The sequence below is a fragment of the Caloenas nicobarica genome, chromosome 8 (assembly GCF_036013445.1).
Source record: "Caloenas nicobarica isolate bCalNic1 chromosome 8, bCalNic1.hap1, whole genome shotgun sequence".
Lineage (NCBI taxonomy): Eukaryota > Metazoa > Chordata > Aves > Columbiformes > Columbidae > Caloenas > Caloenas nicobarica.
In genome coordinates this window covers 24,257,635-24,272,908 of record NC_088252.1, presented here as the reverse complement: position 1 = coordinate 24,272,908, position 15,274 = coordinate 24,257,635, and the positions used below count along the sequence as shown (strand labels likewise).

The 15,274-nt window shown below is 46.8% G+C and overlaps 1 protein-coding gene across 2 annotated transcripts; it reads right to left on the bottom strand.

Moving 5' to 3' along the window:
- Positions 1-3,611: 3,611 nt before the first annotated feature.
- Positions 3,612-14,533, bottom strand: COPS7B (COP9 signalosome subunit 7B). Of its 2 annotated transcripts, XM_065639929.1 has the most exons (7): positions 14,443-14,533; positions 11,790-11,965; positions 10,498-10,573; positions 8,898-8,986; positions 8,113-8,315; positions 6,744-6,849; positions 3,613-5,272 (listed from the first exon to the last, which is right to left on the bottom strand). In XM_065639929.1, exons 2-7 carry the CDS (start codon positions 11,949-11,951, stop codon positions 5,114-5,116), a joined length of 795 nt encoding a protein of 264 aa, XP_065496001.1. In that variant the 5' UTR covers positions 11,952-11,965; positions 14,443-14,533; the 3' UTR covers positions 3,613-5,113. The 2 variants fall into 2 exon arrangements, with proteins under 2 accessions (XP_065496003.1, XP_065496001.1); XM_065639931.1 differs by lacking the exon at positions 14,443-14,533 and having other exon boundaries at positions 3,612-5,272; positions 11,790-11,959.
- Between the last annotated feature and the right edge of the window lie 741 nt (positions 14,534-15,274).

The window sequence follows — 15,274 nt, the reverse complement described above, 5'->3', positions numbered from 1 at the left end:
TATTACTACCTAGAATTTCCAGCGTGAATGTCCATTCACTAGAGCAGGGACATCTCTTCTTCTCAACAAGAAAAAGCCATGGTCACAGCTATCACACTCAGGCAATTTGCAACCTGGAGCAAATACGTCAGGGCATCTCACGAGGTCTACACACTGTGGCAAAAAGAAGCATGCGTGCCTCTGTACTTGGAGAAAGGAAGCAAAACGCTGCTTTGCCTAAACTTTTGCCTGGTTCGCTGTCAGAGGTGGGGGTACCACCTCAGTGCCACTAAGAAACAGGGTGCAGCAAATCAGGCGAGGGGGAAAACACACACTCTCTTTACAGTCCACCTCTCTCGCTCCTATCACTTACCTTTGGTAGCTCTGTGGTAGGGCCCAACTTGATGAAATATCAGCAAAATATCAACAGTCCCCGAGAGACACCAACCTTCATCACGGAGCGGAGTGAAACAATGACATATTTCTAAAAATTCTGTCAAAAAATTCAATCGGACTGTCAGGTTAAAATTCCACAATAAAAATACAAGGCTGAGGTTACAAGTAGGAACCGAGATGCCTCTAAACTTTAATTTACCTTTCTTGATGCCCTTGGGTTATTCTCTCTCAGATTACACAAAAACAAGCTACGCAGATTCAGGTTTTGGTTCCCTCGCATTAAGTCAGGTGCTACAGAGGACTTACTGTGGGAGGGAAAAAACACCAGAAAACTTTGTGTGGGAGTAGGTGCCAGAGATCTGGATAGCTGGGTCTATATACTTGGGGGGGGTTCTTTAATTTCTCCATTTCCCCATTATTAAGAATAACAAAGAGCAACACTGTTCCTCTCCATTGCAAAGCTTGCAACAGGCTCAGACACTGAAGTAACAAGCAGCAGCACCAACACACCCAGGAATGCACAAGTTTTGACTGTTTTACCTCAGCAGGACGTGGGTTTTATGTGGTTTTCAAAAATCAGAAGCCTTTAATCAGCTTAGATGCACTCACATAAACCTGTACAGAACTGAAAGTTTAGGAAAAGTCTGTTTACCCATGTGGTTTTTTACATTCTAATACAGCTATCAAAGCTGATGGCACTTTCCCTTCTGCCTCCCCTGCAATGGGAAAACACACATGGACTGATGCATTTTCCCATCATGGGATAAGCAGAACGCTAAAAGCAAAATCAAAAACGCCCATTGGGTTTTGTATCATTTTCCATTCTTCCAAGAACAGAAAGCTGCTCAGCAAAATTCACTTTGCAGGGCTGGTGGGAAAATGGCTGTGTCTTACTACCGTTCTCTTCTATGGGAAAAAAAGCTTCATTTTCCCCAGCCTCACCCGGGAGAGCAGCTCTGCAGGTCCTACTCCTGTACCCGACCCACAGAGACACACCTGCATGCAGCTCCACAAGCACCTATGAGATTTCAGAAGTCTGCGCAAGACTGATTGCAGGACGGGTCTCAAATCTGAACATAGAATGGTCTGTCAGCATCACTTATTTCCCCTCCTGCTCTCAACAAAAGACTAAGCTGGCATTCAACTTACCTAAGGAGGTGAGGAGGGAAGTATAAGAATAGATTTCAAGTAAAAACTTTTTTTCTGTAAAAAGATTGACATCGGCATTGCTTTAGCATGTTCCAGAATTGCCTGATGTTAGCTGGTATTAACTGAGTAACAGCAGGAATGCCAGGGACATTTGTTAGCATGAGGTACAGCTTTAGGGCTAGGGCAGCCTACCAGCACTGCAATCAGCTGAGATCCTCGCTCCCATTTTCCAGCTCAGTGCTCAATGCCATATTAAACAAGCGCTGGTACAAGTGGAGCTGCAGAACACGAAGCCAGACAATAAAGTCCTGAAGAGCAGAGGGGAGGCAGCTCCATCTACTTTGTCTCCCTCTGGGTGGAAGAGCAGTTCAATAGCTCAAAGTCTGTCCCTCTGCGATCCTGAAGTGAGCTGCAGCTGGAGCAGCCCGGTGCTGCTATAAAATAAAGTAGGGTGGGATGCTCTCCCCACATCAGGGAGCAGTCAGTGTCCAGCTGCGGTAGCTGCCTCCAGCAGGCACAATGCCGCACATGGGAGTCTGCATCAAATCCACCTCTGACTCCATGTCCCTCTCATTCCCATAGCACAATAAAGCTCCCCAGGCACTCCCCACTTGAAACTGTCTGCAATTCAGCCCCCAATTCACACAACTTTTGCTCTGAGTTGCTGCCCTCCCTGCAGTCATGCTAACCCAATGCAGTCTTTATCTGTTGTCCTTCTCAACCAGCATAGCACCCCCTGCACCCTTCCCTGTTAACAACTGTGCCTTCTGCTTCATTCCTGGAATAGCTTCTAACTCTTTCCTTCAAGCCAGATTCATTAACCAGCTGCTGCAGAGCTGTTTGCCTCCCCCAGGTACTCTGTGCATGTCATCTGTTAATGACTCATCTCAGACTGGGCTCGTTACAAAGATGCCCCCCTCCTTTTGCGGCACTAAGCGCATCGCTGGCACACCAAGAAAGCCAAACATGCAAACAGATCAGCTCTCCTCAACACCCCATTCCCTTCTCTGTCCTCTCTCACCATCAAGCATGGGACAGCTCTTTATTCCAAGTGCTATTTCCTCCCTTGCATCTTCGCTGATCAAAGGCAATGTGTACCAAAGCATAAATAAGATCTTCATCCCCAGCCAGGCTTTGAGAACAGCATAAACGTAAGAACAAACTCAAAAACTTCCAACATACTGAAGAAGCTTCAGCAAACTAATGTGACTCCTGTAACTGGCAGGGAATAAACACCAAGGATGCCAAATTCACGTCTATTTCCCCAGCACACTGTGGCTTGCCGAGGAGGCAAAACGATTTCCAAAGGCATTTGCGTTCCTCCTGCCTCTTATTAAATATAGGAAGGAAAGAAAAGAGCTAGTGAGGGCTACAGAACCTCTCCTCACTAGTCAAACCTAGTGAGGAACTGGATGACCAGTACACTGCAGCCACCCACGTGGGAAGCCAGAAACAGACTCACTCCATCTCTGTCACACAGATCTATTATACTTGGGTACACGCAGTCCACCTACACCCCTGAGCAGCTGTCAGCGGGGAGAAGCTAGTACAGAAAGTAGAACTGCCACCGCTCGGGAAACAGTTCCCTTGAGATCCAGGGGATGGCTTCGTGCTCCGGCCTTATTCACTTCTCATCCTTCACTGGGAGCTTTTTGGCTGGCATTTCTAGCGGGCAGAGAGCTGATGAAGAATGAGAAACCAAGGGACTTGATCCAGAGGCAACTGGATGGGAGGTATTTAGATCCACCTCTCAAGACCGAAAGCTGGTGTGCCTGCAGTGCAGGAGAAGAAATGGAGAGAGATTTACTTTCACAAGTGTACAAGTCGTGTGACTGAGGACTGAAAACACACAGGCAGCAAAGAATTCTGGTAGCAATAAGAGGGAGGCACATGCATTGCACAAGTGCGGGCAGGTGACAGCTGGCTGCAGGACTGGAGCATTGTCACAGTCCTCAGCTTGAACAGCTCCCCTGCCCACTCACAGAAAGCCCTTCTCTTTACAGCATGGAGTGAAATACAGCAGCCAAACTACAAAGCAGGACCTTGCTAGACCCAGAGGAAGGAACCGACCAGCCTAATACTGAGCACAACTACAAGCCTTCTACAATCAGGCATCAGAGGTGTTTAGGCTCAGGACACTGGGCTCAGCTACTGGCTTTGTCGCAAACCCTTCTGCACAAATTTGGACAAACCACTAACAAACCAGGAAGAGCACTTCCCTGCCTCCTGGGTGCACCAGGGAGATGAGTTGGACCTTCTGACAACATAACATCAAGAACTGAGTAAACGCTCAAGTGAACAAGTGCTGTTGGACTACAAGCCTAAAGCAGCCCCAAAGCCAAGACTCCAGACTCCAACATTAAATCAGCATTTTTAATTTTTTTCTAAAATGTGCTTTTTTGTGAATTGCTGTTTCAATGCCAACCCCATCCTCCCTCTTAAAAAAAACACCCACACCTTGCCAAAATAGGTGCAAATCACCTGAAGTTAGACTGTAACAAATAAAAAAAAGACACGAAACAAAGGCTGAAATGCTTTAGAATCACAACAATGTACAAAAAAAAAAAAAAAAAAAAAAGAGGGGAGGAAAATACAACCTGAAAGTGTTCAAAATTCAGAAAGACTAAGTCAAGTCCATTGCTTCAGCAAGGGGATGCTGCTGCGACCCCTGCCAGTGGGTCCTGGGCCCCCAGCCTGCCACGATGCTAAACGGGCTCTTCTCCTATGCTGACGGCTGTCGCGAGCATCCAAGGAAGAGCAAATGCGTTACCCTTTGAAGGTATCAGTGGGGGAAACCACTCACAAGCAGCTCTGGGAGGACACATCACATTCAGAAGGAACACAGTTTCTAATATGCCACTAACTACCTGCAAGAAGGAAGGCTCCGAAGAGCAGCCTGCTTCCTCCTTATTGTATTGGTGCCTCGGAGATGCAGAACAGTGCTTTAAATCTGTGAGAGATTAACGGGCTTGGTAAGGGCAGTAAACAGACAGTTAAGTAAACAGCCCAGCACTGGATCTCATCTTCACAGAGCGAGGTAGTGTGAATTTCACCCCAGTTTAAAATAGCCAGGGGTAGTGGAAAGGCTGAAGACTTCCATGTAAAGCAGTTCCCGGCCTAGAAACCTTTCTGCGCTCCCTTTGGGAATGAAAAGATCTGAGTTGATGGCTTCCTCGCTCCCAGCCTGGCTTGGGTAGCCACACTTCAACCCTGGGATTCAGACACTTGCTATAGAAGTTCTCCCAAGATCTGACTTAGTACAGCAGCTTCCTCAAGGTTAAGCAGCAATGAGACTGGCTGGGAGGGAGCAAAACTATCCACAGATACTTTTTTTTTCCTGCCCTTTTTGGTTAGTCCCTCTCTTTATAAGTCCCTCTGTATAGGACCAAAACAGGGACACCCTGGAAATTAAAAGGGGCTGCACAGCGTAACTTAGCCAGGTGCTGCTAACTGGGAGCTGTATTCAAACAGGGCTTTTATTTCCCAGCCTGGAAGGGACTGGCCCAGAACCCACTGAAAAAGGAGACGCAGGTCCTTTTTTGTTCCTCCTGTTGTCATTTGTAGCTGAATGCCATTTAGATGGTATGTTCTAGTGACGGCTGGAGACCAGCCCTTTGACTTTGGACATCTTCTTTGTGGGCTGTCTTTGTTCTGTGTGTGGAGGGCACTCTCGCTCTACCAGTTGCTGTTCCATCTCCTGTGCCGACGATGAGGCTGTAGCTTTTAATGTTTTCTTTATGTTTGTGACCTGGCCAAGAAGAGACAGTGAATCAGCACCTGCTTCTTCCTCCCCTTGCAGCAGAAACGCTGTTCATAAACATATTGAAAAACCTCTGGAGTATAAAGTGAAGATTATACAATAAACTCTCCCACCAGAAACAAGCTCTGCACTTGAGTTCATGAAATGTTATGTTTCATCCTCACTTAGTGTCAGAGTTGTTAATGTTTCCAGTCTGGGTCCAATATGGAATAACCAGAGATTACTATTTTTTTTTTTTTCTAAAAAACAACAGCACAATATTGTACCAGTTTTTGGGCTGTCTGGAGGCACCTACTACTGCCTTGGTGCAGAAGGCAGCCATCCTACCATTCTGTTGGCCAGAAGTAGGAAGGACAAAGGGGATTGTGAAAGAAACAAACTTGTACTTAGGACAGCGCTCGAAAAGGGAAAATGCCATTTGGCCTGGCTGGCTGGCTGAGCCACAGATATTCGCTAGAAGTAGGAACAGAAATTGGTTTTGTGGGAGGCAGCAGTAGTGCTTCTGCTACTCTGGGTGAAAAGGAGAGACAGAACCAGGCACCGCGCTCTGTCCCCTGGAACCCTGTAGGGTTCAACAGAAATACAACGAGCAAACCTTAAAAACAAAACAAAACAAAACAACCAACCACAGGCCAAAACAAGTTTGGGAGTCAGGTGTGCCAACTCCAGGCCAAAGGCATCTGGCAAAGCAAATGTGCTACTGGATGCCAATCAAGCCGCCAAGCATATGCTGCTTCAGAAGGTGAACGTAAACCTGCAGGGATGCAGCACTCTGCAAGAAATAAACCCTGAGCAAGTGTCTCGGGAGGACCATTTTCACCTTTACAGCTGTATTAGCCAAGATTTGTTCTCACAAGTAAATACACATCAGCAGGGGCTCGGATGGCGTTCCCGTGCTGCCATCTACCGCCCAGCTCAAACGCAACAGGGGCAGGAGCTGAAGAAGAATGTCAGAGAATCTGCTCTGGGTGCTCAACTTGATCCCAAGACCCCGACGGAAGCTGCTGAGGGCACTTTTTGCAAAAGCAATGAGACTACAGAGATTTTTGTTAACTACACTTCCAGGTTTAAAACAAAGTGAACTGGTTTTTTCCTTCCTGCCTCCCTTGCCTAAAAGGAACAGAATTGCATTCAAGCTCTGTGTTAAAAACATACTTTTCCTAAACAAATCAATTAATACCAAAAAATAGCTAGTGCAGCCATCTAGTCTAAACTTATAAAAATTTATAAATAAAAGTTCCAACCCGCTCAGAGTGAGCAAATTTGATGTTTATGGTGTTACTAGTATCTGGAAGCAGATGTGTTTTCTTCCTACCCCAAACCAGCACATCTGATTTGCATGTTTGCTAGCCTACTTCAGACAAGCCACAACCATTAACCAGGTGCTACCAGGTGTTTTTTTCAGTGAACAAACATTTATCAAAAAGCATAGAATGGTCTGAAGTGATTCTGTACCCACCTCCATCTCTACCTGCTGTAGAGTTCGATGATGGTTCTCTTTGTATTGGTTAGCTCTAAGTACTTGCTGCTCAATTCCTAAAAGAACCGCTTCACAACCATCGCACCTGCAAGATACAAACAATGCCAAACAGTGTTTACAAGTTCTCTGTGGAGCAGCTCAATCAGGCAATTTGAAAAGTCATGCTCGCCTAAAAGTTTAGGAGATTATGAAATTTATACTTCCCGCTTAAAGATTAAGAGTTCCAAAAAGCTGGCAAGAAAAAGCTTTGCTGTTTACTCAACGTATTTCACAGCATTCTTTAGATAGTCCATATTACTCTTACCTGCCCATCAAGAAGTAAGTGCAGGTTCAATGCATTTTCAACTTCCTTTTCAATCAGAATTACTGTTTAAATGGGGATGTAACGCATTTTTCAAAAGTAAAATTTTAAAATTAAAAAAGTCAGACAAAGAATCCCCCAGCCTGTTAAGCGTTCAAAAGACAAGAGCACTCCTCCAACACAGAACTTGTAACTGGAGAGGACAGAAAGGGAATTGGCAGTGGGCTCATCGTTACCTTCCAGCCAATGCCATAAGGTCCTGGAAGCTGCCAGAGCTCTCCCGCTGAGATGGGATTGAGGGAGTTGGAGTAGAGAAGCAAAAAGCCTGCCCCCACCTCAGGACAGCATATTTGCTCAGCAGTTTAATTACTTTTCATGCACCCATTAGCATAGCAACTAGAAAGCGACTCCTACTCAGCTCAGAACTTGCTACAGGCTCCAGAGTCTATAGGGGAATTTCTTGGGGTGAGAAGGGAATCCTACAAAACGATGAGAAGCAGCTTCCTGGCAAAGGTACAAAAAGATGGTATCACAGTCCCAATCCGGCTGCACACAGCCTGTATTTGCAGGAACAAGGAGAAGGCAAACAAAGGCATCTGAGACATCCCCTCCAAAGAACTCTGATTCTCTAGAATTTGCTCATGCCATTTTCATCACAGTAAAAAAAGGCTGAAAACTAATGGACGGTTCTGGTTTTGTTATCAAGTGTAACAGCAGAAAGAGGAGTAGCTCCCACCATAAGACCGTGAGTGCAGTTTTGTACGTTTGTTTGAAAAGGCCTTGACTTCTCGTTGGGGTTCTGCCATGTAAAAGTTACAGAGAGAGCAGAATCTCAACACCCAGTATAGTCTGACTTGATACATAACAGAAATTGAATCCCAGATGGGATCTTGGAAAACTTGCTCAATAGACTCCTACAAGCGCGCACTTACAGCATAAGATTCCTGATAATGGAACACAGCAAAATTGAGCCAGCACTTAAAACTTTGAGGAATAAGACAGGACAAGCTATGTACAAGAACAAGGAATGTAGAGAGACTGCCTCACCATTCCTGGAGTGTTTTGACAATGTTGCTGATGTCCTTCTTCTGAATGTCTCTGCCGATACAAAAATCTACTTCTAGCACCTGGTTTCGTTGATCCAGCTTCCCCTGGATAATATCTGTATAAACCGCTTCAATAATCAAATCTTCCAGCTCCCTCAGATTCCTCATATCCAGGTCCTTCAGCAACACAGAATAGGGAATGCACTAAAAACAGCAAGTCCAAGAATGAGTTAACAGTCCTACACCGAAAACGAACAGCTAAGTCTCAGAGGGTCAAGACCCAAATGTTTATTGCATCCTACACTTTAGCCTGCAGGTACAGCGGTGACTGACCATGGCAGAACAAACACCTGCTACTAGGCTACATATTACTCTGACACAACTCTGGTAGTTCCTAAAGCTTTGGCACAGCGTGTTCTGGAGGAAAAAATGTAATGGGATTGTAGAATAAATTAAGAGTGTTGCTTAGTTTTTTTACTAGAACAAAAAGTGATGTTAAGGTGATTCTCCACCTCCAGCAGTGAAAGAAGCCATACAAAGTTTCATAGGCCTTACTGACCAGTTTGCATGGCAGTTCTGACACTCCCACTATCTCATCCATGGAAGTCCACTAAGCTCATATCCCAAATGCACCATGAGAGAACACTGCACACTACAGTTACTTTCCCAGCTGCAGGATTTTTTGTGAGTACTCATGCAGTCTGATACAACTTCAACACTATGGAATTGATGTCATTTTCAAAAACAAAGAAAAAGACAACTGCTATCATACACAGTGTACTTTACCTTCATTCTGGAAGCCAGGCTTACAATCGTCAAGTGTTTCAGCTTGTTTTTCTGAGTCGCTGTTAATTCAGGCAGGTTATCTTTGTTTGCTGTTAATATTAAAAAGACACAAGATTCAGGACTTTCTTTCAAGAATTATATGATCCAGGCTGCAGAACTGCAGCCTAGTTACTAAACCCTGAAAGGCTGAACTGCTCCAGCTACTGTGGGTGCTGGTGAGCAGAGAAAGCTGCTGCTGCTGATAGATTAGCACATCCAGGAGAAAGGAAAAAGTAAAAACCAAGTTGGCAATTCCGTTCTTTTCTGCTTCTTTAGTAATTCTGATTTTTGAATTAGAACGCAATTCACATCTACACAAGTGGTGTCCTGCCAAAATAGCGGGTCATTGCTTTGCTTCTACCACCATCTCATTATTTCATTAACGAGCTGACAGAACAAAATCTTTCCCCTTTGCTGATCTGGTTGTAAATACAGCTGGTTTAATTTCTCTGAAGAGCCGCAGAATTTGGTGTAAAGTACCAGGCTGAGGAAGAGAGGAGAAATTATTAATCTAGATACTTACATGGCCTCACTTTCATTGTATTATATTCATATGCCCCATGAAAATTTAAAAACAGAAAGGAAATTGACAGCTTTCCAAAGCGAAAAACAAACTCTTTAAAATATCTGCTTTAATGGAAATTAGTGTTTCAGGGCCATTCAAGTTCTTCCATCCACTCCACCTCATTCAATGCTCTACATTTTTACTACTTTCCCTCCTTTCTCTTTCCTCACTAGAAAAAAAGAACAAACTGTGCTGTCACGTGCTGGGGCACAAGGCCCATGCATAGCAAACACATCCTTTAATCAGTCACAGAATTCATGAGGCTCCTGTTGCTCCACAGCCACTGGAATTTCCAGTCCTTGCACTTACAGATGCCACTTCTCCTTACAGGAACTAGACAGCTCATGCACCACAGTGATAGCCAGCACTATGACAGAATTATTTGTCACACCATGTAATGGTCTGGATTAGGCTGCTACCCACAAATGAACTAGTAAATTGTAGCAGAATGGAAGCATAAGCACCAGAGATAAAAGCACATCTCAACAGATACTAAGATGATTCACACATAGTCTTTCTGAAGCTGTATAAAAGTCATTATTTCAATTTCTATTCTAGCTAAGAAATGCTTCGTTTTGTTTCAGCAATGCCGTCATAGAATAAAAAGTTACCCCGTAAACTATACAGGCTTTTATAAATAATGCAGAACAATTTTGTCTAAGTTTCCTGCAGCTTCCATAACCAGTGTCATTTAAATTTCAAAACAGATGTCTGAACTTGCACCGCACAGAGGTAAGTGGCCTCTGAACATCGATCAATACTGCTACAGGTCAATTCAATGCAGTACTGCAGTCCAGTCCAAACCAGTCAGACACCATAGTCTCTAGCCCTTCCTCCACATTTTAGCAATTAAAAAGCACATATGACCCAGAGATCCTCTACAAACAATTCTCCTCCCAAGCAAATTCTGTTCTTGGACTCAGCCACACTATACCAGGTATCACAGAAAGCAAAAAACTGCCTCTGACAATTCTAAAGGGCAACCCAGTCTCTTACCTACATAGTCTGGGTACGTTCCGTATGCAAACAGTTTCAGCAACTGGAAATAAGCAGCACTAGACCCTTCAGCAAGCTGGATGGGAAGAAAACAAAAGAAATTCCATGTAACACAGTAACAGTCAACATGACCCTGGTAGGCAGCTTCTCCAGAGAACGTTTTAAGTCTACATAGGACAAGCAGTACCCAGAAAAGCAATTCTGTCCTGATCTTAAAGAGCTGGACCCTTTCTAAGGCCTCAGGAGCAGCAGCAAATTTCACAGTTTTAGAGTCAAGATGATCCAGCCGTTTCTATGCACTGGAACTTAACTACAGTTTCGACTGTCAACTGCTTTGTGCAGCACCTCAGGAGGCAGAAGAAAAAGGTGGCTTTTAATTTCAGCTGACATCCTACAGGGCCAGCTCTTCTCATCATGTGACAAGCAAGCAGGCGAAGGTGTTGGCTGGTTGAGCATCCTTGCTATTATTGGGAAAGCTAAGACAGCTCACCTGCAGAGCCACAAAAACTTCAAAGCAGAACAAGCTAGAACATTTTAAGTTGAGTGCATTTGAAGGTAACAGCACTCCTCTCATATGCAAACACCTCCCTGGAATAACGGCAGCACCAAGCAGAGACTTTTATTCGGTTTTTTTCAATACGATTTGCTGCACACAAAGTCAGGAAAAGAAAAAAAACATACTTGTGATTTGATGCTGAATAACCATAGAGGCATTTTTCGGCATATCTAAGAGCCTGTTTGGAAAGCCAAAATTGCTGTATGCCACGTTACCACAGCTGCAGAGATACTCAACCTCGATTCCCTTATTACAGTAGAGGGGGGTGCTGGTGAGCCTCTCTCAATAAAAGCTCTGGAACTTACTTTCCACCTTGGTTTGAAATGGTTTGGATTTGGTTACCACCCAGGCCTGATACGCTAGACATCTGTTCACAAAGACTTTTGGAGAGCATTGAAGTTATGCTTTCCAGGACAACGAAGGAGTAGAAAGGGATTTTTTCACTGTTGCCTGGCTAGGTGCCTTCTTAAAATTGTCACTGCGCTGCTGCCAGGTTTTTGCTGCATTAGCAATCACATTAAGGTAGCAAAACTTTATATAGGTATTTTTAAACGCCTAATATATAAAGGCAAAAGCAACATCAATCTTTCATATACTAACATCTCAGAACCAAGATAAGTCACACCAGGCCCTTGCTGGCACAGAAATTTAATGCACAGGCTGTCTGTGGAAACTTCTGGGGATCCCTTACACTGGGAGTGCAGAAGGGACATTAGGACAGAAACTCATCTCTTACCTCTTGCACATTTGTTAACTCCAATAGCTCCCCGAAGACATAAACCCCAGGAGCCTCCAGCACTTGATTTATAAGAGCAGTCAGAGCCGAGCCACTTGTACCTTTGGCTAGTAAAATAAACTGCTCTAGAAGATTGCAGGACGGTTTCTGTTCTCCTGCCATTCTAGGTTGTCAATCTGTCAATAAAAGAACACAATATTAATACATCCTTTCTGCTCTGCTGAATTCTGTCTGCCAGCAGATCAGAAGGTACGCTCAGCATAGCAATGTTTTGGTGCCAGCGGAGCCAGGTTTTCCTTTGGCATTCAGAGGGCAGGCCAGGAACCCTGCAGGCTCCGATGTCGCTTTATCTGGGGAGCAAAAACAATTCAGGAAATATCTGAGCAAAATTTCTGCCGACTGCCTGGTCAGTTCCCTAAAAGGATCCACAACTGCTGGCAGGAAAGGAGTTTAGATTCCAGAAGAAGGCCATGATGATGGTCAGAGGGCTGGAACACCTCTCCTGTGAGGAAAAGCTGAGAGAGTTGGGGTGCTTCAGCCTGGAGAAGGCTCTGGGGAGACCTTATTGTGGCCTTTCAGTACTTAAAGGGACCTACAAGAAAGATGGAGAGGGACTTTTTACAAGGGTATGTAGTGATAGGAGAAGGGGTAATGGCTTTAAACTGAAAGAGGAGAGATTTAAATGAGATATTAGGAAGAGATTCTTCACCATGAGGATGGCGAGGCCCTGGAACAGTCTACTCAGAGAAGCTGTGGATGCTCATCCCTGGGAGTGTTCAAGGCCAGGCTGGATGGGGCTGGTGGAAGGTGCCTCTGCCCATGGCAGGGGGGCTGGAACTAGATGATCTTTAAGGTTCCTTTCAACCCAAACTATTCTATGACTGTGATTCCATGCTGGTTTCAGACTTTTTTTTCTACTGATGCTGCCAAATAATGCTAACTCCAAAGATGTTTATTACTGTGCCTACTAGAGGCCAGCTAAAGCTGCCTCCTTCCCAAAACTCATTTAATTCTTTGTGAAGAATTTATCCATCTTGAAGGTCTGCACCATTGCCATTTTTCCTTTCACATCAGCTACAGATAAAGCACGCATACATAATTCCTATAACTTTCCGAGCCTAAAAGGTAAAAAGAACTGTGGCCTGTAAGTAGCTTACCAGTCTACATTGTACAGTTAAAGTATTTTGGTTTAACTGGAAAGCTTAAGTGATAAAAATACCCTTTCTACAAAGGCTCTATTTAAGTCCCCATAAAGAGAGGTCTTTGTCTTCAGCTGCTGCCTGACATTTCTGGTGTGAATGTTGTCTCCCAGCACAACATGCTGCTTTTGAAATGTAAACCACTATTTATTAACAAGTTATTTGTTTACAAATAACTAAGAAAAACCTTCTGAAGCATACTATTCAGACACCAAACAAAGAACATAGCAGATCAGGGGGTTTTTTCTGTTAGGTTTATATCGAATAGTTCTCAAGTATAGCAGGCAACCTTCACTCTGGTGAAGAAAACCAGACACCAGAGAACCCGTCTCGTTCTGTGTGACCACTGGGACCACATCTGTCCTTGTGGGGCTGGCACAGTCACACAGGTGTTTGCACCTTTTCATCATGAGACATGACAGCAACGCAGTCAGCTTCCTTTATTAGTCTAAAAATACACTTTACTCCATCCCATTACAGGTACAAATGGTCTCGACCAGTGTGGGGAAATCTTTCGTGCTCTCCACACAAAGATTTCTCGGTTCTCAGTGTAAAGTCCCTTTGGGATTTTTTTCATCAAAGGCACATGTGCGGCCTGACTGAACAGTACCCCTGTTTCGAGAGAGAAATCCCTGCAATACAACACTCAGTGTGGCCTCCTACCACACCTGAGGGTACCCCAGTACTGCTCTCCCCGCTCACAGATGAGGAACAGACACAGAGGACGGACAGTTTGCTCAGGAAAGCGCACAAACTGACTGAGCTGGCAATGAGATCCAGATTTTGCAGCTCCCAAGCTATTGTTCTCCCTCACAGGTCGCCAAAGCACACGCTGGTGTATGAGGTTACAAAAGACCGGTTGGCTGCACCCGTGCCCTGTTAGGAAAGGAACAGAAACTCTTTCCCCCTTTCCACGTTAACGCTCAGACTGTGTTGCTATCACAACCCGTCTGCACAACCATGTCACCGGGACTGCCCCGCTGCTCTCTCCGTGCCCGACTTAACCTGGCGAGAAGCGACTGAAATACAAACACAAGACACTTTAACGGAGCTTGCCCAAAGGCTGCAATAACCCACGCACGGGGATAAACCGAGCTCCTCCCCGCGGCCAGGCCTTGCTGTGGCCCTTCCAAGGCACCTGAACGGGTTTCGCAGACCCCCCGGGAGGGAGCCGGGCCCCCCGACCCGCCGTCCCCACAGACCCCCGGGAGGGCGCTCGGGCCCCGCCGGGCCGGGAGCCGGGCCCCACCGTGCGGGCCGAGCCCCGGCGCAGCGGGTGATTCCCCCGGGGTCCCGCCGCGGGGCCCTCCCGCCCCTCAGCGCCGCCCCGCTCGTTTCACGGGGCTCGGGCAGCCGCACGCCGGGCAGCGCCGAGACGCGGCCGCGGAGCGGGGAAGGGAAGGGGCCGGTGCGAGGAGGGGCGGGCGGGCGGCTCCTCCCTCCCCCGCCGTTACCTCTCCGCCGGGCCTCCCGCCCTGCGGCTCCCGGCGCCGTCCCCGCCGCGCCTCAGGCCGCCATGATGGCGGCGCCGGTGTCCCCCGCGCGGCTCCTTCCCCCGGAACGCGCGGCCGCGCGGCGAACGTTCCGGTGCGGAGCGGCCGCGGGGCCCGGGAACCTCCCCCGGCATCCCCGGCAAGCGGGCCAGGCCCGTGCGCGGCGGGGGCGACACCGGCTGGGCCCCCGGAGCAGGGGGCGGCCCCCACTGGGCTGCGGCTCAGCAGCCCCAGAGCGAACGGCGCCTCAGCGCATCCCGAGCAGCTGCTCAGTGACCAGCAGGAGAAGTTTCCGCCTCTCTGGTTCGGGGACATGGGGACACGAGGTGCTGCGGCGGCGTTTAGCGCTCCAGGACGGCCTGTGCGAAGGGCCAGCGTCGTAAGGCCGGGCTTTGGCGTGTTCTTTGTTCTGACGGCGTGGCAGCACGTCTGTGCCACACGTACAGGTCCCGCTCCTCCTTTGAATCCTTGTGCGTGCCACAGCCTTCAGAGGGGATTAAATCTTCCTTCCGCGGAGAGGGATCTGGGGTTTCTGCTCGATGGCAAGTTGAACATGAGCCAACAGTGCGCCCTGGCAGCCAAGAGGGCAACTGTGTCCTGGGTGCATCCAGCACAGCACGGCCAGCCGGGCAGGGAGGGGATTGTCCCCCTCTGCTCTGCACTGCGGCGGCCTCACCTGGAGCACTGTGTGCAGGGCTGGGGACACAGGGTAAAAAATATAATAAGCTACTACAGAATGTCCAGAAGAGGGCTACAGAGTTGGTGAAGGGTTTGGAGAGGAAGCCGTATGAGG